This window comes from Mus caroli, chromosome 5 (genome assembly GCF_900094665.2).
Source record: "Mus caroli chromosome 5, CAROLI_EIJ_v1.1, whole genome shotgun sequence".
Lineage (NCBI taxonomy): Eukaryota > Metazoa > Chordata > Mammalia > Rodentia > Muridae > Mus > Mus caroli.
In genome coordinates, this window is record NC_034574.1 from 22,947,534 (window position 1) to 22,968,245 (window position 20,712).

Sequence of the window (20,712 nt, forward strand, 5' to 3'; positions counted from 1 at the left end):
CTCGCCCCTCCCCCTCCCCCTGCTGGTTGCTGTTGTGGTTTGTCAAGTGGACATGCACTGATAGTGAGGATCAAACTTGCCCCTAATCAGCAGAAAGTAGTCTAACAATATTAATGTCCCTTTCCCCTCTAGCCCTCTTATTTTCCTACCTAGTGTTGTGGGGTTGGAAGAGTGTAATATGTGTGGAGAAGGGTGGTTTAAAAAAAAAAAAAGGAACCCATAAAGTAGCCAAAAGTCTGGGTACAGTGGGTGTAAGAGTCAGTGTTCTCTAGAGTCATGGATCTTATGGAACGTCTCTACATATTAAGGGAGTTTATTGTGATGACTTGCAGTCTGTAGTCCAACTAACCCAACATTGGGCAGCCATGGATGGGAAGTCCAAGAATCTAGTAGTTGCTTAGTCCCATGAGGCTAGTTGTTTGAGCTTGTCTTCTGTAGAAGTAGGTTCTAACAAATGTGCTGGCAAGTAAGTGCAAGCAGTTGAAGAGTGAGCCTTCCTTCTTCAAAAGTCCTTAAGGAGGCCTCCAGAAGAAGGTGTGGCCCAGATTAAAGGTGTGTATCACCACTCCTGGATTCAGGAGTTCAATCATTATTTCTGAGTTGTATTCCATGACATGAACCTACCAATTCATCCAGTCACCCACTGAAGGATAATCACAGATAAGCATTGACATGAAAGTTATAAACACACAGGTTTTTCTGTGAACACACATCTTAAGTTCACTTGGGTAAATGCCTGATGGGTTATATAAGAAGTGTACTTTAAAATATTGTTGTGTGTGTATGCCCTGGCAGTGCATGGAGGTCAGAGAATAAGCTGTGTAATTCAGTTATTCCTTTTGCTTGCTTGCTTGCTTGCTTGCTTCCTTCCTTCCTTCCTTCCTTCCATCCTTCCTTCCTTCCTTCCTTCCTTCCTTCCTTCTTCTCTTTCTACTCTGTGGGCTCTGGGAACTAAACTCAGGCTGTTAGGTTCAGTGCATTACCTGCTGGGCCATCTCACTGACCAGATACATGTACTTTTATTTTTTACAGAAACTGCTAAGCTTCCCCAAAGTGCCTGCACACATTTTGCACATTTATTAGGGTGGTTTATTTTGGATTCAGGTTTTAGGGGGTACAATTCATCCTGGTAGAGGAGAGCATCATGGGAGGAGTGATTCAATGGAAGCATGCTGTACAACTTATTCATACCTTGACTGATAAGAAAGTAGAGTCTGGATAAAGATGGGGTATAACCTTCAAAGGCCTTCCCTAGTGTCCCACTTTTGCCAACCAGTTTTCAACATTAAAGGTTCCACAGCCTTGAAAGACCCAAACACTGCTCCTCTGTGAATGCAGTATATGCTTTTTTGTATGTGAAAGGTTTATTTATTTATGTATAGGAGTACACTGTCGCTGTCTTCAGACACACCTGAAGAGGACATTGGATTCCATTACAGATGGTTGTGAGCCACCATGTGGTTGCTGGGAATTGAACTCAGGACCTCTGGAAGAGCAGTCAGTGCTCTTAATGGATGAACCATCTCTCCAGCCCCTCAGTATATGCTTTTAACCACTGAACCATCCCTCCAACTCCATGTTTTGGTTGAATGCATTACTATGTGAATTCTGAGTAGGTATCCACCCCACCTTTATATTTATTATGCAAAAGCATTCTTACTTATCACCACAACAATCAAAATCAAGCAGTTAACTGTCATATTCCACCTCTCTGATCCTGTGGCCTTCCTGTTTTCACGAGTTGCCCCACTGATACATCTCTCTGGGAGAGCCATTTCAGTCATGAGCTGTACTTGGTGGCCATGACTCTTCTTTAGCCAGGAATTCCACCTCCCTGTTTTTCCCAGACTTTCATAAATGTGATGCTTTTGAAGATTATAAACCTGCATAGAACATCCTTCCGTAGAAGTTTCTCTTGGTTTCTCAACAACTAACTCAGATAGCCTTTTTTTTTTTAAACATATGAAAGTATACATTTGGGTCTATGATTCCAGAGGGAGAGTTCATAATGGAAGGAAAGACATGAAAGCATGCACCCGGGGCAGGCAGTGGAGATATTGTCTCTTCAACAAGAAAATGTGAATGTAGAAAGAGTCTCTCCTTGGAGAACGGATCGATCACTGAATTCCATTTCTTTCTTGTTAGAAAATTTTAGTTTCTCAATGCCATAGCTATGTTAGAGCATGAGATTTGAGTCAAGACAGATACAGAGTTGAAATCCTGATTCATTTGTTGAAAGTGCAGATTCAGAGATTTTTGATTAATTTAATCTTCACTTGCCCCACTTTTTAATTCGTAAAATGTATGGCCCTTATGGAGGCATAGAATGTGAAGAAATGATCATTCCATGACTTACAGACTGCCTGAGCTTCTAACTTGCTTTACTTTTTGTGCTTTCAGTCACTATTCCATTTTATTTATTTGTTTGCTTATTTATTTAAGCCAATAGAAAGTCTTTATTATAGCTGGTCAGTGACTACATTGGGTGTTAGGTAGACGTCTTTGATCTCCACAAAAGACATTGTTCTCCTACTTCATTCTGTAGGTACACAAGATTTTTATTCACTCATAATTGAAGTGTTAGTTAACTTGGGTGAAGTGTTTCAAATAGAAATTATTCTTTTGGAATATAGGATTCAAAAGCCAAGACTTGGGTGTTAGGTGTCAATGAAGGCACAGTGTGTCCCCAAGACCACCTAGGTACTCACTGAGGGGAAGGAGTCTCCTCGGCTTAAAAGCTCCTGACCTGTAGAAGCCAGTGTATCTAGTAGCTCTGAGAGGTTTTCTTTTCCTTTTTTTCTTTTTTTTGTTTTTCGAGACAGGGTTTCTCTGTGTAGCCCTGGCTGTCCTGGAAATCATTTTGTAGACCAGGCTGGACTTGAACTCAGAAATCTGCCTGCCTCTGCCTCCCAAGTGCTGGGATTAAAGGTGTGTGCCACCACGCTGGGCTGAGAGTTCATTTTTAAACCCTCACGTTTAGATAGTAACCTCAACTAGGAAAACATAGAGGGCTAGGTTCCTGTGAGGTATGTAAGGACTGAGCCGTGCTCTGAAACCAGAAGCAATGCACCAGTCAAGAGACCATTTTCACCACAAGCATTGCAGTTTGGTTTCCTGGTTGACACTGAGCCTTTAACAGGTTTCTAGAGGAAGTTAGAGAGCTGACTGAAGTGGTATGTAGTGATAAGGAAAAGGGGGTGATTAAACCTGTACTCACAGCAAGTGATCACATCTCTAAATACTAGGTGTTCCTACATACAGGTTAAATGTTTTTCTAGTGAATGTTTCATTACAAAATGTTTAGAGTTTCCTGTCCTGGAGAATTTCAGTTTTAGGTGAAATTAAGAAAACTACTTTCTTAAGGTCATAGCTATGTTAGAGCATGAGATTTGAGTCAAGGCAGACATAGAGTTGAAATCCTGACTCATTCGAAGTGGAGATTCAGTGGCCTTTGACTGAGCAATGTAATCTTCATTTGCTATAATTGAAATACACGTCTTTTTTTCATGTGTAATACGTTATAAAGTATTACGAAGTAATTTTATCATTGTACATATTTTTGAGAGGTCTTTCTCAAGACCAGCACTGATATTATCTTGAAAATATTCTCAGCTGGGTATTCCATCCTGAACAGTGTAAAAAATTAGGAAAAGGTGACAAGGGGTTCAAGCAGTTTAGATATGAATTAATGTGCTTTCTGACAGAAATCTAGTTAGTCAGTGAGGCTCCATGCCAGGCTTACTTTTATTGGGCAACGACTTCATGACGATAAATCAATGAGGATTTTTTTAAAAAAGGAAATTGTTTTTTTTTTTCCTTCTGTTTCTTAAATGAACATTATAAAACAGGGATTTTAGGGATTTTTTTTTAATGGGGAAAATTTTCAATCACCTAAAAGCTGAATTTCACAGCAGACATTCTTTCAGCTCCCTAAGACTTTCCGGGAATGTGGATGCCCGCGTCTGGAATTCTCACTGAGCGGCGACCAGCCTCCATGCCCGGCCTCTCCAAGGGGCCCACCTGCGGGGCTCCTCCGCCTTCCCAGCTCGCTTTTGCCCGAAACCTCGTCCTCTAAGACGCAGGCTTGGGGGCTTGCTTTAGGATGCTCTGGCGTCCGTCTTTGAGGTCGTGGTACCTAGTCCCACCGCCACACACCTCCTCTCCTTTCCTAAGACCCTAAGCGCTAAGGTTTCCGCCAGCTAGCGCGAACGCGAGTGCGCGTGCGTCGATGCAGCGTTCGCGCGCCTCAAGCTTGGGGGCGCGGAAGCCAGACTCGGCCGTTAGCGTCGCCGGCCGCGCTTCGGCTCCACTTGCCACGGCGGCTCAGCCGTCGTAAAGCGCAGCCGCGCCTACTGCTGCAAGGCGATTTATGACGGCCTCCGGTTCGACTTTACGGCGTGTGGCCGTCCACACTCCTCCCGCCTGAAGCCTCGGCCTTCCAGCCCGGCCGAAGCTGTGTCTGTGCGCAGCTCTTTCTAGCGCGCGCCGCCGGGCACTCGCTGGCGGTCAGGCACCCGGGACCTTAGGCGTCCGCCCGCCGCCGTCTGGCTCTTCCGCACGCCTTGCTCCCGGCGTGCACCGCGGCGCAGCCATGTTGCCGTAGTGTTGTTTTCTTCCTGCGGAGGCGAGGGTGCGACGCGCGGGCCTCGCCTCTGCTCGCTCGCGGGCGCCGGCCCTCGCCGCTCCCCCGCCTCCCCGGCCCGCACCAGAGCCGTCGGCCTGCCAGGAGCTCGGGGGACGGCTGAAGGCCGGGCCCGGGGACCACTATGGCGGCCGCCCTGGGCGCGGGCGGAGGAGCAGGCGCTGGAGGTAGGTGGGCCGCGGCGGGGGCCGTAGACCGGGCACCCTTTATGTAGGGCCTTCGTGCTGCCCCGCCACAGACGGAGCCGCCCCGGGCTTGCCGCCGCCGTTCAGGCCGGGAGCGCGGAGCGTTAGGCCCGAGGCGGCGACGCGAGGTCGGCGGCGGCCCCGCGACGGGGTCGGGGGTCGGGCGGCCCTGGCGACTTCCAGTCTTCTTGGAAGATGCGCCCTGGGCAGCGGCAAGCAGCCTACTCAGTGTAAAAAGAATTTTGCGGTTTATTAGAGTGCTTTAAATAAACCTATTATCATCTAAGGAAAACTTGTGTTTGGCAGTATGCTTGAAAGGGATGAAGACCGTGTACAAAGGGTTAGTTACTGAACCAGTTGTTTGGGTATTTTCATTTCGCAATCGTAAACGATATGGAAAGACTAACCAGTTATAAGTAAAACCACATTTTGTTGAATGAGGATTTTTAAAAAAGATGTGGAACAATAAAAAAAAAATGACGTTTCAGGACTTGGATAAAAGAAGACCCTCACGGTAAAATGTGGATAACAAAAGCATTTGCCAGCTAGTTCTGGCAATAGACACTTGAACTATTCTACATATTCCAGAGGTGTTAGTGATGCTTACAGATTGGGGGTTGGGGTGGGCATGTTAAACAACCCTGCTTAGGAGTTCTGACCTCAAAACAAAAACCCAAATGGCAAAGACTACATCCAGAATGCCATTTCTGGCAGGATGTGGTATGGTATATGTCACTGCCAGCTTACATAGATGATTTTTTTTTTTTTAACATGCAGATTCGAGGCTTTCTAGTTAAATGTTTAAAATACATTTTGTCTGCTTTACCTGATTAGAGAAGGTAAAAACTAAGGTTTTATATGTGAGTCTCAGAGTTATGGGAACCCTTGGGTCAAAGCTGTTTTTAAAAGATGAAGATGATATTTTCATTTTCCAATTTTTTTCTCACTAGTGTGGTTTGGTTTTCCAGAGGCTGTGTGGCATGTGAAGACTTGACATTGATGGCTTGGGGACTATGTGCTTTTATGATCTTTTAAGTTTCTCATTTAAAACTTTAATCGTAAAAACTGATAAATATCCACACAAATAAAACTTGAGGGCTGTCTATTAGTTTTTAGCCAGAAAGTTTGAGGGTCGTAATTTTAGAAGGCTAGATTGCCTTTTTGGAAGTTTGGAATTTTTCTTCCATCTTAATATCTTGTCAGCATTCCCATTGCTTAGACTTAATCCAGACTCCTTGGGAAAGTAGGCAAGTTCTTTTGAATATTCACCTTGGTGCTCAGCAGCTCTGCAGTCCTGGAACTGCTGGACCTCTTCAGCCCATGTGCAGTACACTGTTCCTGCCTTGAAGGGGTTACACTCCTATTGGTAGTTGGTCATCTCTGAGGCTTACTGTTGGGTAAGTTCACCCTTTCTAGTTCTTTCTGAACCCTGGCTGGTTCAACTTAGCTGTTCTGGCTCAAACTCTTCTCAAGCTGATCAATCTGGCTTCTCTGGGCTTCTCCTGGATTGCTCTGTTTGGCCTCACACTAACTCTAGCAACCTTTCCTAATCTGGCTTCTTCTCATTTTCTGGCTTGTTCTCTCTTCAACCTGTCTTTGTAAAACTCTCCCAGGAAAACTGCCCCCTTCCTCCTTTTTCTTTTCCCTTCTTTCCCTTTCCCTCCCTCTCTCCCTCCCTCCCTTATTCTCACTAATTGTCTGCCACTCAATTAGACATCCCTTTCAAACATTGGTGCTTTCTTCTATAAGCTAACTTTACCTTCCTTGTTTGGGATTAAAAGTGTGTACTAAGGGCATGTCAGTATTCCAGCAGAGGGATTAAAGGTGTGTGCTAAGGCTGAGATACAACTAGAAACAGTTTTTTTTTTTAAAGTAAGTAACACAATCTTGGGGGTTCACAGTGTGATCAAATATCCTGTAACTGTCTCCTGATTCAACATGCTCCGGCTCCTGAGGGAGGAGGCCTTACTAGAGAAATTATTGGCTACTATTTATCTGTTTGCTACCTCAGTGCCTCCCTCTCCATCTAGTAACACTCTTATTTTCTCTTGAACAATTACCTTAATCTGTAAATTGTTTTTTAAGACCTGTGAGGACAAGCATGTCTGCCTGCCTTGCCATGCACCCCAAATTCCTGACCTTGTACATGTGTTCAGCATATACTTGATAGATGAGTTAGAGATTGAAATATTTTATTTAAAAGAAAACAACACCCTTTCTTCTGTACATTAGATTTCCAATGTTTGCTGTAGAACCAACAAAGCCATTACACTGGAAATATTTACATTGTAGGTAATACCGTCTTTATATCTGTAGATTGCTTACGTGACACCTCCGTTTAGCATATCACCTAGCACAGTGGCTTTCGAGTTTACAGTTAGATTCCACACTGGCATTATGATTTAGTACTGCACAAGCTTCATGGGTAGTTCTAGTGTGTACTGTGCCACACTTTGACTTCTGTCTCATTACATTAAAAGGCTGCTGTGTACCTTGCATGGGTTTATAATCCCAGCACTTGGGAAATTGAGGTGGAAGGATTATAAGTTTGAGGCCACCTGGGCTGCATAGTGAGAGTCTGTCTTTACCCGCTTCCCCAACAAAACCTGGTTGTTGCCTAATGTAACTGCATTGTTAAACTAAATCAATTAAATGTCCCAGAATTGTCAGTTTAAAATTAATCTCAATATTGTAAGGGGTTGATGGTGGTGGTAGTAGTAGTAGTAATATTTTCAATGTCTAGAATGTAACCAGAAACTAATGGTATCACTAGGTGGCCAAAATAGATGATCACAGAGGTACAATTATGTCGGTGTGAGACTTAGGTCTTACAGGAATCAAGCATGCCCGTAACTTTAGATAGTCGCTCTTGCCAAGTAAGGGTGAGGGAAGCATGGGGTGCTTGCTGCTGGTAAAAAGAATATTGCACCTGTAACATTGGACATAGAGATCAACATAAATGCAAAAATCGGTCTTTAAGGACACATTGTAGAGCAAATAATAAATTTCATGGGCTAGTGCTTACTTTGCAATATAAAATGAAAAGTTAGGACATAAATTTTAGCAAAAACCCTTGCAACTGATTTGTATGTTAAGGCCTAACAGTTTATAAAGCAGCTCATGAACTGGAATGCGTGCCTTGTCTCACAATTTAACAGTAATCTTGGACCTTACATACAATGGTTTTATAGGTGAGGAAACTAAAATGTACTTGTAAAATTTTGTTTCTTGGGTCAGTCTTACTGAAGAAAAAGATTAAGAAATTTAAGACATACCTAATGTAAAAAGAATGAACCCACTGTCAACATTTATCAACATTTTGATGTTGCTTAGCTCATGGATTAGGTTTTTGTTTTTGTTGTTTTGAGGCTATGTTTTTGTCAGTTTAATGTTACCTCAGTGGCTAGATAGGCTTAGTTCTACTGTGTCTGGCAAGTTAAAATGAATCTTACAGTGACCATAAGGTATGTTTTTGACACCCTGCACACATAGTATATATGTGATCATATGAGTGTGTATAGGTGTGTGTGTGTGTGTGTGTGTGGAGGACAGTGGTCCATGTATCTATCACTCTTCACCGTTTGGAGACAGGATCTCTCTGAGCATGGAATCCATCCATTTGAGCTAGGCTGTCTGGCCAGTAAGCCAGAGGGATTCTCTGACTCTTCCTTCTCCCATCTTTTAGCATAGGGGTGATGGATGGACTCAAAAGCTTATGGTCCAGTTTTTTATGTGGGTATTGGGGATTTGGACAAAGTCTTTATGCTTGTGTGGTAGACCTTCATTAACTGAGACTTCTTCCCAGTCCTTGAGTGTAGTTTTTCAGATAGGGAAAGATCTGTTGTATACATAGCCATCTTGGAAGATAATCCTGTACATACACAGATAACTGTATTTTTAATAGTGAATAGAACCTGTTTATCATTCTGGGTTTGCTTGTTCACTTGAGAACCATTTCTTTTCTGTGTCTGTAGGTTAGAGATGCATCCATCTACCATTAGTATTTCATGAGCATCTTTTTTTTTTTTTTTCTTTTTCACTGTAGGGTCTTGCTTGTGCTAATGTCTCAAGATGGATACCTTTAAGATTGGGTTTACTGAGGCATATAAATGGAGAGTTTGGGTAGCTACTTTTTAGTCATCCTTAATACTTGGTACTGTTCTGTCATTCCATCAGTCAAATATTCCCTTTCTCTTTTTTTTTTTAAGATTTATTTATTTATTTATTACATGTAAGTACACTGTAGCTGTCTTCAGACACTCCAGAAGAGGGCGCCAGATCTCATTACGGATGGTTGTGAGCCACCATGTGGTTGCTGGGATTTGAACTCTGGACCTTCGGAAGAGCAGTTGGGTGCTCTTACCCACTGAGCCATCTCACCAGCCCTCCCTTTCTCTTTTAAATGAGTCTGAATTTTTGCTAATGTATGTGGGAAAAGTAGCTTCAATGTTGTATTTTATACTACTTATAGTTCTCAAATGAATCTTTATGTGCCTTGTAATGACGTGTTCATGCATTCACTTTTTAAAAATTGGGCAGCAAATGTATTTCTTATTTCTAAGTTCTTGTTTTGATGATTGGCCCTATGGTCTTCCCTGTGACCTTGTTTTAAACTCATTGTGGCAGTTTTAGCTTTACCTTGTGACATGTATCTGTTCTTGAATATTTTCCTCTCAGAGTTCTCCGTGTCACTTCCTCTTTCCTTTTCACATACCTTTGCATAACCCAGAAGGCCTTGTTTTTGGCTATGGTATGAACTTGGGCCTTCTGTGCTTCCATGTACTGAAGTCCCCATCCTGTTATGTAGGGTTTCTAGTTAGTAGCTTTTAAATATTGTGGCTTATTTGCATGTTGTATGCACATGTTCTTGTAACACGGCATGTGCTTTCCAGAATGCTCTTTGATTAATCTGGTGCATTAAAAACACTGAACGTTATAATCACCACCTGGGAGTTTGTGCAGAATTCTGTTGGTATTGTGACTTGGATTTTGAGAGGTTTGTTAACATAATTTAAGGTGTTTTTTTTTTTTTTAAAGATGTATTTATTTGATACATGTGAGTACACTATCACTGTCTTCAGACACACTAGAAGAGGGCATTAGAACCCATTACAGATGGTTGTGAGCGACCCTGTGGTTGTTGGGAATTGGACCTCTTGAAGAACAGGAGGTGCTTTATAGCTACTGAGTCATCTCTCTGGCCCCTTGTTTTTCTTTCTAATAGTTGACATATTGTCGTTTTAGGTGGTCTAGTTTTTTTTTTTTTTAAACAATGGGTTATTTTTTTTATATGAGTTTAATTTATGTATATGAGTACACTGTAGCTGTCTTCAGACACACCAGAAAAGAGCATCAGATCCCATTACAGATGGCTGTGAGCCACCATGTGGTTGCTGGGAATTGAACTCAGGACCTCTGGAAGAACAGTCAGTGCTCTAAACCACAGAGATATCTCCAGCCCTTTGTTGTTGTTGTTGTTGTTTTTTTTTTTTTTTAATGTATGTATGTATGTATAAGAGTGTTCTATTTACATGTATGTCTGCATGACAAAAGAGGGCATTAGATCCCATTATAGATGGTTGTGAGCCACCTTGTGGTTATTGAACTCTTAACTGCCAAGCCACCTCTCTAGCCCTAGTTTGTTTTTTCCAACCTTTACATTCTCAAATGTCTTAGTATTTTATACAAAAGCTCCTCTGTTGTCTTTGGTTATTACAGGGTTTCTGTTGCTATGTTGAAACATCTTGACTGAAAACAATTTGGGGAGGAGAGGGCTTATTTTAGCTTATGTTTCACATCACCGTCCATCAGTCAGGGCAAGAACTCAAGGTAGGAACTGATGCTGACTTGCTCAGCTTGGTTTCTTGGACCATTACTGCCCCAGTACACTGGGCCCTCCCACACCAAATACCAATCAAGAAAATGCTCTGTATACTTGCCTACAGGTCAGTATGATGAAAGCATTTTTCTCAAATGTGTTCCTTCTTCTCAGATGACCCTATCTTGTGTCAAATTGATAGAACACTAACCAGGACACTTCGGTAATTGAGACAGTTAAAACTAGTTGGATTCTGGTTTTAATAATTGAGAAATTTAGATTTTTCTAGTTATATAGTTGTATCTTCATCTATGTTTCTCTTTTTTGGAAGTCAGGTACTTGACTAGAGAGTATTGGCTGTCCCTCCAATACCAAGTCCAATACAGTGGGTAGTGAGAGATGTCTTGATCTCTTTGTCTTGGTTTACAGTTTAGTGGCTGATTTTTAAATGTCTTACCTTGAGTGTGACAGTTGCTATGTAGGTTGTTGATAGTGTTTGAATCAAATACTTCTCTGGTTGCAGAGGTAATCATGGATCTCCCTTTTCCAGTTTCTTTTTTTTTTTTTTTTTCTTTTTTTCTTTTGGTTTTTCGAGACAGGGTTTCTCTGTGTAGCCCTGGCTGTCCTGGAACTCACTCTGTAGAGCAGGCTGGCCTGCTCAGAAATCCGCCTGCCTCTGCCTCCCAAGTGCTGGGATTAAAGGCGTGTGCCACCACGCCCAGCATCCTTTTCCAGTTTCTTAACATAGTGTTGTGTTAATAGATTCTCAGTGTTGAACAAACCATGCATTCCTGGGTTCAATACCTCCTTCATTTATAAATTTGTTCTCTGTTTTGCCCATAGTTTTCTTGTTCTGTATGCATTGTTAAAGAGAGAAAACATCTATATGCCCTGTTAAAGAGAGGAGCCTCCCTCCCCCCAAATATCAAGTTTGATTTTAGGTTTTAATCTTTGATTACAGAGGCTGTTTCAGTTGTCTTTGCATGAGAGTGCACATGGGCTGTATGCTGCTCTGAGGAAGTTCTGGGGACTTTGGAAAGTAGCAGTGTAGGAAGATTGCTCGACTGTGAAACTACACATGGGTTTAAAGTTCTTTCTATTTCTTCTATCATTGTACCTTTTAAAGCTTTTTAAAAAATGAAATGTCAGCTTTAGTCTATTTTTTGTAGTTTTTTTTTATATTTTTAAATTAATACTATTACACTTTTAGTAGTATGCTATTAAATACAATAACAGGTTTTAGTATTACAACAATTTTTATACAGTGTGTAATGTATTTTTTTTAATCATATTTAACCCTCATTACCCTATGTAGTCTCTTTTTACTCCTACTGATCATCTTCCTTGCTAGTCTACCTTTTTTGGTGTCTCCAGTTTAGTTGAAGTTGGTTATGTGAACATGAGTGAGGGACTTTTTTTTTTTTTTTTTTTTTTTTTTTTTTTTACACAGGAGAATAGGCAACCTAACAGTGGTGGCTGTAGCATTGAAGAAACATTCTCTTCCAGCAACCATTAACTAACTACTAGTAGATCTTCATGGGGGTGAGGTCATCCTCTTGTGTCCTTCCACTTAACTGCATTAACTGCCTATAAACCCCCTGGAAAGGTTGAAGTCTTATAAGCTCCTCCCCCATCCTTGATACAGTGTTGAACAGTCTAGTCTTGTGAGGTAGCTGCTGTGAGTTCATGAGTGATGTGCCATGTCATATCTGGAAGACAGCCTTTCTCCAGCTCTTACATTCTTTGTGTCCCCTTTTCTAAGATGTTCCCTGAGCTTTGGATGGGGTGATAACAGATACTTGATTTAGGGCTGAACATGGAACAGACACTGTCAGCACTTTGATCAGTTTTGAGTTGTCAGTAACCACTATAAAAAGAAGCTTCTTAGATAAAGTCGAAGAGCAGCTCTTACTTAAGGGTGTAAATAAAATATTCAGGAGCAGTTTGAGGAGTACATTTGCCTATTTAGCCTAGTAACAGTAGTAGCTTCTCCACAATGTCTTGTGACCCTCTCTAGCCATGGACTGTTGACTAGAAGTATAGTTGTAGGAATAATTCCTTTCTATGGAGCAGGCCTTAAATCCAATTAAAACATTTAATTACCCTCATCACAGTCATGGAACTGTTGCACCAGTGGGTACATCTTGCCTATGCCTATATTATATGTGTAAAACATATCCTATATTATGTGTATAAAACACATTAAAAAGGCACACAAGGCATTTTCCCTGAACTGTACTTGTGTTTTCCGCCTTTTGCTTACTATAATGGCACTGTTGTCAGCACTGGTACAGAAATAACTTTAGGCCCTCTATTACTTTTAGGTGTATGGGAGTGGCTTGTCACATTAGTTACTGGTTTTGGGACCCACTCTAATAGAATGATTTTTATCTGAACTAATTATATGTGCAAGGTCTTTGCTATTTGTAAATAAGGGCATGTTCTGGGGTTATAGTGGTCAGGATTTTTGATAGGCATTAACTGTATGTAGTATAATGAAAGAATGGGCCTTGTTTCTGATCCCTATGCACAGTTTCTAAAAATCTTGGAATTTGTTCTCTTATGCTAATGAAATGAGTGGAGAGGGGTTTCCTTAGCTTTGAAATGAGAGTTGGTTGTATGAAAAACCAACAATGTGTGTTTAAGGGGTTAGATGTTGGTGTTCAGCGTTATAAGGGATGGTTGATCTAAAGAAAGATCCTGCAAGATGAATTTAGACTTCTCAGTAGCAGGGTATTAGCCTCTCAAGTACTGAACCTTAAACTCATTTTGCATTATTGTTGCACAAAAGGCAGTGTTAGCAAGTCAGTTTCTGTATAGCCAAATCTCTTGTCTGATCTAGGGGTTGTCAGAAGGAACCATTACCTAAGCAATTCTCAGCCATAGGAGGCTTACTGGTTTGCCAGGTATGTCTCAGAACTAAGTTGTGCAAGAGCTCTGAGAATCCTTCAGAAGAGCAACCCCATAAAGCCTCAGCAATCACTGACTATTTACAAAAGGCTACCACAAAGTCTAGTTGCCATCTTTCCAGAATTCATGCCAGATACAATGGCTCTGCTAATATTCTGCTACAGTTTAGAACTTTGAACTCCCGACCTTCCAGAAATGCAACCTCAGTGCAACCCTTATTGTGGACACATCAGTGAGCTGAAAGGATGGCATATCTTGTTCTTCACTAACTCTTCACTCAGTTGTCTTTGTAAAATTAAGTTAGTTTGACTTGTAGATTGTACTAATTTAAACAGCCACTCTAGCATCAGCACTTCCCTTTTATGTTGACAATCCCAGAACTAGGGGTCCATTCAACAGCACTGCTCCTACTCACTAAAGATGGCAGATGAGGTCCAGGCTACCCACTGTGGTGTTTGGGCAGGCTCAGGGTCTACAGTTCAGTGGACTAGTCCACTGGGGAAGAAAGAGCTGTTGGCTTTGTTTTCATTTGCCTTTGGGAGAGTAGATGTAGTTTCTGATGGTGCTCAGTTTGTCAGATCTTCTATTGGTTTTGGTATTGCTGTTACATAAAAGAATCTTTGCTTACTCTAAGAACAAAGGTTTTCTTTTGTTCTTTTACAGAGTATTGATACAGATTCCTTTGTTTAATTTTTATCATGGCCATACATTATGGGTGAATTCTCCCTTACCTTATTATATTGAGGTATTTAAAGATATTCCTGTTAGGTCGCTGGCTGGCTAGGGATTCCAGTAACCTCATTCAAGAAGGGATGGAATAAATAGTATTTGCAGAAATGGTTTGGAAGTCATTTAATGGATAACAGCCTGCCTGAGTAATATATGGAGCAGCTGTGGACATGGGCGAGATGAATTGTTACTCTATTGCAGTATTCAGTATACATCGTTTTAAATGAAAAAAAAAAAATCAGCCTGTACACCAGAAAAGTATGACCTACTCACAGGAAGAAAAGAAATAGGAACCACCTACCAGGAGGCCCAGAAATATTTTGAAGTAACCGTCTAAGAAACTTCTAGGCCACAAAAGAAACCAAAGCAAATGTATTATGTACATTATTAGAATTTAGGTGAACAGCATGCTCAGAAAGAGAGCAACAAAGAGTAATTTCAAAAGGGGAGCAAGGGACGTTTCTAGATCTGTAAAGTACAATCTCTGAAATATTCTCTTGACAGTTCAGTAAGAGACTGAGCAATTATGGAGGTCTATAAGAGTATCCATTTAATGGAGAAGTGGGGGAAAGCATGTGGGATACCATGAAGTGTGTACTTGAACACATGTGCATGCCCTGCTCAGAAGACCACGGGGATGGCAGACAAAGGCCATCTAGGGGGTTCTTACCCCTAGATTCAAGTAGAAGATATAAATCTGCATATCTAAGCACCACAAAGTGGGTAGCTTGATGGAAAGTTATTTACAGTCAGGAGACTAGAAAGTCTCTGGGGAATTTGGATGTCATACCCTTTCTTTCCAGTTCCTGATGATACTTTGTCTAGAAGCCTCACTGTCTGGTCTGACATGGGCCTTTCTCTGTATTATGTCTTGTCTACAAATTTCCTTTTCCTCATGAGGACACCAGTCATTGACTTAGTGTCCTCTTAATGTCCAGTGTTATCTCAACTTAAAATCATTTTCACCTTATTTCAAAAAACAGTAACGAAGTAATTTTCACACATCACATAGTTCAATTATTGTGGATCTGCTAACCACAAGATCTTGTTTGCAGCTTTCTGTGCATATAATTTTCATCTCTGTGAAGGATAGTTTTGCAGGCTATAAGGCACCCTGAGTTTTCTGTTATTGCCTGAACCCCCAACTCCTGATTCTGGAGATGGGCAGCATTTACTCTAGTTACCTTGTAGTGATGAGGCCTTTCCTCTTTCTCTAGGCTTTCTCCTTGGCTTTGGCTTTGGGACATTTTAATGTGTCTGTCTGTCTGTCTGTCTGTCTCCTTCTCTCTCTCTGTCTTTGTGTGTGTGTGTTTATTGTGTTATAAATTAAATTTGCTGAGCTTTTCTAGATATGAAAGCTGATTGTTTTTCAGTAAATTTGGGAAGTTTTCAGCCAATCTTTAGATGTTTTTCCCTGTTCCTTTGTACCATTTTTCTGATATTCTTTTTGGTTTATATTCATGGGATAGTGGTGGTCCACATTTTTTGCAATAGTGGTCATTTGATGCTTTTTTCCTATTTTGCCTGTTGAATCTGCTTTTGTGACCCCTGTCTTGTAAATGAATTTAGTCTGTTTGATTGATTGAGGCAGGGTCTCACACTGTATCCCTGAGCCTAGATCTCACTTCATAGCTTTGGCCAGGTTCGTGCTCATCACAATTCTCCTGATTCAGTGTCCCAAGTGAGTGCTAGAATTACTCATGTGAGCTACCATGCCTGATTCCTGTGATGTATTTGTTTTTTAAATTTGTGTGTGTGTGTGTGTGTGTGTGTGTGTGTATGTGTGTGCACATACATAGATCAAAGAACAACTTGGGGGATTGGTGTTTGACTTCCACCTTTCTGTGCTTCTGGGACTTGAAATCCCAGTGACAAATCCTTTACCTCTGCTGAGCCATCTTGTCAGCCCTCCTGTTATTTTTAATTTCAAGATGTATTTGGTTTTGTACTGGTTTGCTTTTTTTATGTGTCCTTTGCTATGGCACTGCCATGTTAATTTCTAGTTCTTCCTAGTTTGAACATAAATTTTTGAGCATAAATATCAGTGATGGCTACTTAAATGTCCTTATGAACCTCTCACAAGCAGTTTCTGCTGTCTCTTCCCTCTCATTTCCATGTATGAAGGGTTATACCTTTTTGTTTCTTTGATGTATGCTGTGTCATAAGACTTTACCTGAGGAGAGGGAAAATACACATTCGTGCACACACACACACACACACACACACACACAGCTATTCACCCCAGATAAGAAATTCACTACAGGCTAAAGTCCAATTTGGTGAACCAGTGAGTTTTATGGGGGTTACTCACAGGAATATGGATAAAGATACTTACAGCAGCAGATGACTCAAAGACAGCGCTATCACTAAAGCCTACCCCAGTCTGGGTTTACAGCTCACAACCTGGGAACCTGGAGTACACTGCACAGCCTGTAGGCAGCTCAATAGGAAGTGTCCTTTTTAAGTGACTTGATCTAAACCTTTACCCTGCAGGTGGTCTGGTCTGATTTCAAGATTCTTCTTTTCAGCTTTGCTGGTCTGTCTCTCCTCAGCCTTTTTCTCCCCCCCCCCCCCCCATGGGTATTTGAGATAATACTGTGGTGTGACTGTGAGTGCTGGTTTCCCTACTTCTCCTTGGGTTTCTTACTGCTCTTTGCTTGTTGATTCCTTTGCTGACTGGAGTGTGAAGCTTCTGTTTTCCTCTTGAGAAGGACTTGTTGGTTGAGCATCTGTCCTACACGTGGTTCTTGGTGTGGGAGAAGGGTTCCCCCTACAGGTGAGCCTCAGGAGCAGGTAGGCTGGGGGTGTGGTAAAAGATACCAGAGGCTCTAGCTCTCAGCTAGAGAACCAGGGGCAGGCAAGGAGCCCTATGATTTTGGAGGAACACTGGGTCTGTTGCTGCCACAACTCTGAACATGTGAATTTCTGTAATCTGTATTTCATTTGGTTCCTCTCAGAGACTTTATATAGTAAAATTTAAAAGGCAGCCTATGGACCTAACCCTCATACCCCGTCTCTGTAGCCCTGGCTGTCCTGGAACTCACTATGTAGACTATGCTGGCCTCAAACTCACTATCTGCCTCCAACTCATCTATCTGCCTCTACCTCCTAAGTGCTGGGATTAAAGGTGTGCACCAGTACTCCCTGCTAAAGACAGTTTATCAGATTCTCTCAGGAGTCTTAACTGGGTAAAGGATTGGTTTAAAACCTTAGTGGCTAATTTTAAAGTTTGTGCTAGATAAATGCCCTAGGCAATAGGTATTTGTATCAGAATACTCAAGTATTCTGGCCTGAGTGGACTCTGTACAAATCCCCCCCCCCCAACCCCTTTTGTTTTTGTTTTATTTTTGTTTTGGAGACAGTGTCTCTGTAGCCCTGACTGTCCTGGAACTTACTTGCTCTGTAGACCAGGCTGGTCTTGAATTCAAATCTGCCTACCTCTGCCTCCTGTGTGCTGGGATTAAAAGTGTGTGCCACCACTGCTAAGCTTCACATGAAAACTTTAATTTCAGTTTTTAGTGTTTTTTTTTTTTAACAATAAAAATAAATGTCAGGTGCCTCTCCTATTTTGAAAATATATTGTCACACTTAAACTTCCAGCAAATTTGTAAGGAAAATAATAACTTGATTTTACAAAGGAAAGAAAGAAGGGCTCTGTCTGTTTCTGAGCTCTCTTTGGCTTCTTGTCACCATTTTGAGATACAACTGTGCTGTATGTGTAAACTGTGTGTTTTACATGGCAGCAAAGCACCCACTGCTGCTGTCTGTTCTGATTCCATGCCTTAATGGCCAGACTTATACCAAGTTAAATATAATACAGTTGAAAATTTGCTCCTTAAGATTTGACAGTTTTTACTTTTTATAAATTGTGACCAGTAGAAAATTTATGTAGCTTGCATTATACTATTACATATATGTATATGTGTTTATGTACATTATAATATATTACATTATAATTATTACTGTTACTTATTTGGAAAATGTAAAGGTTGAAAATATTGAGTCTCTTAACTTTTAACAAATCATTTGTGCAGTAACAAGTTATAATTTAAAAATGCTGTTCTTGCTGTATTTTCATGCCTAGTAGTCAATACATTTTGGATTTCTTTTATTAAAAAACCTAATGCTTCAGCATGGCCTTATATGGATAATCTGGAGGGTTAGGCTCGACTCCTAAGGAAGCTGGTCTCCTAGCGATTGCCTTGTATCTGTCTTAATTTAACAAAACTGACTTGAGTGTACCCTAATTCACAGATGATGACTTTGACCAGTTTGACAAGCCTGGTGCAGAACGGTCCTGGAGAAGAAGAGCTGCTGACGAGGACTGGGACAGGTATGCTATGCCCATACTTGGGCTCCCCCACGGTGCCTTGTGTGATGTCTGTGATCCTGTACTGAATAGAGATCGTTACCAAAGATAGTGTGCTGGCCCTTTGGTGCCCTCCCTGTCCTATATGAACCTCCCTGATGGACTGATGGGAGGTCTCTTCAGGCTGCACCAGGGCCAGGTCCAAGTTTATGTTGTAAGTAGCTGTGTGGAGCATGTGCCCACTTTCTCTCTGTTTGTAGAACAACACTATGAACATTAGGATGCCACAGTACCTTTTGGTGTATAGTCTACCCAGTAGTTAGCAAGACTTTAAACATTTTTTCCATTTTAATATCAATTAGCTTTTAATTTTGTTTCCCTAACTATTACTGAAGGTGAACGTGCCTGCTTTATAAACCACAGTTGCACACACAGTGGAAAACAGTTGGTGATGGCTGATGTCATCTCAGTGTAGTGGGTGCCTCTTGTGGGAGCTCTACTTTTAGAGGAGGCATGCTGTAGGTGCACTAGGTGTAGGCTGGCTATGTTAGGTGCTGAGGCAAGTGAACAAAAAATATACTATGGTTATGGATTGATTTCATTTAAGAACAAGTGCCCAGAAGTTTACAGGATGATTTACAATGGACTCTTGGATGATTAACCTAGATAGATGAGTTAGCCTTTCCTGACTCATTCAGTGCTCAGTCAGGATTCTAGAGAGGACTGTTAGGGTGTGAAGGAGATGGATCTTATTTGTGTGGGTGAAGGTCGGGGTTGGGGGATTATCAGTTTTTATCTATATGGTCTGCAAACCCCCAAATCAGGTTAACTGGAAACACTTGAGAATATTTCTTAAATATAGACTTTACACATACAGCCATATTGCATGTAAGGAAAATCCCTGATTATACATGCCTGACTATTGTTCATATTTCCTCTATTACCTGTTACGTTTGCATGTGTGCCTGTATCTGTGCATTTTCACACAGTGCAGGTACATGTCTGATTTCCTATGGTTTGAAATTAAATCCAGATAAAGGTCTGTATTTTGAAGTGTTGGTTCTTCCTATTTGTGTTGTCTGTTGCTACAATGAACTGCTTGGACAGTTAACGTAGGAAGTTGTGTGCCCCATAGTTTTGGAGGCTCCACTTTTGTAATTTGCCTCATTAGCTTTGGGCCTCTGATGAGAAAGCATATCATGGGAGAGGTACATGGTCAAGTAAAACCACTCATGTATGGTATGAGCCAGAAACCTACTCATGTCCCACTGTTTCCTGGGACCTCTCACTAGTCCCCGTCTACTCAGTCCCATTACCTTCGCAGTATCACCCTGGACACCATGATTTTAACTGAATCATGGCCTTTGGAGGTTATTCATCAGAATTGAAGCCTTTAGTTCTTTGTGAAAGAAACAAAATGATATGTTTTCTAGGATTTCTGCCTTGCTGCTTATCTGTATATAGTCTAACTAACCCCCTTGTATTTTTTGTTCATGAATATAGGTATAAAGGTTGTTCACATTGATGTTTTAGTTTAGCAGTATGTGGAAGCCTCTCATGTCTGTCTTGTTATCTCCACTAGGAGCCAAACACTTCTGGGGGATTTAATTTAGTCACAGTGGTTTGTTTCCTCTAGTGTGTCTGTTAACTAAGAAGTTCTTCTGAGGCACAGATTAGACAGGTGCTTTAGTCAGGGTTTCTATTCCTGCACAAAATACCATACCAAGAAGCAAGTTGGGGAGGATAGAGTTTATTCGGCTTACACTTACACATTGCTGTTTATCACTGAAGGAAGTCAGAACTGGAATTCAAGCAGGTCAGGAAGCAGGAGCTGATGCAGAGGCCATGGAGGGATGTTTCTTATTGGCTTGCTTCCCCTGGCTTGCTCAGCTTGCTTTCATATAGAACCCAGGACTATCAGCCCAGGGATGGCATCACCTCCAAGGGGCCCTCCCCCCTTGATCACTAATTGAGAAAATGCCTTACAGCTGGATCTCATGGAGGCATTTCCTCAACTGAAGCTCCTTTCTCTGAGATAACTCCAGTCTGTGTCAAGTTGACACACAAAACCAGCCAGTACAACAGGAGATTTTCATTTACTCTTTTTTTTTTTTTTTTT

The 20,712-nt window shown here is 41.4% G+C and overlaps 1 protein-coding gene across 4 annotated transcripts in view; it reads left to right on the forward strand.

Annotated features, from left to right (window-relative positions):
• The first annotated feature begins 3,895 nt into the window (after positions 1 to 3,895).
• Positions 3,896 to 20,712, forward strand: part of Rbm33 (RNA binding motif protein 33) — a 99,597-nt gene continuing 82,780 nt past the window's right edge. For 2 of the 4 annotated variants that reach the window (XM_021161824.2, XM_029477708.1), the window contains exons 1-2: positions 3,897 to 4,809; positions 18,539 to 18,617. In XM_021161824.2, coding sequence (XP_021017483.1) covers positions 4,767 to 4,809; positions 18,539 to 18,617 — 122 coding nt within the window. In that variant the 5' untranslated portion in view covers positions 3,897 to 4,766. Of the gene's footprint in view, positions 4,810 to 18,538; positions 18,618 to 20,712 lie in introns of all 4 variants that reach the window. The other 2 variants (XM_029477709.1, XM_021161823.2) reach the window with 2 other exon arrangements.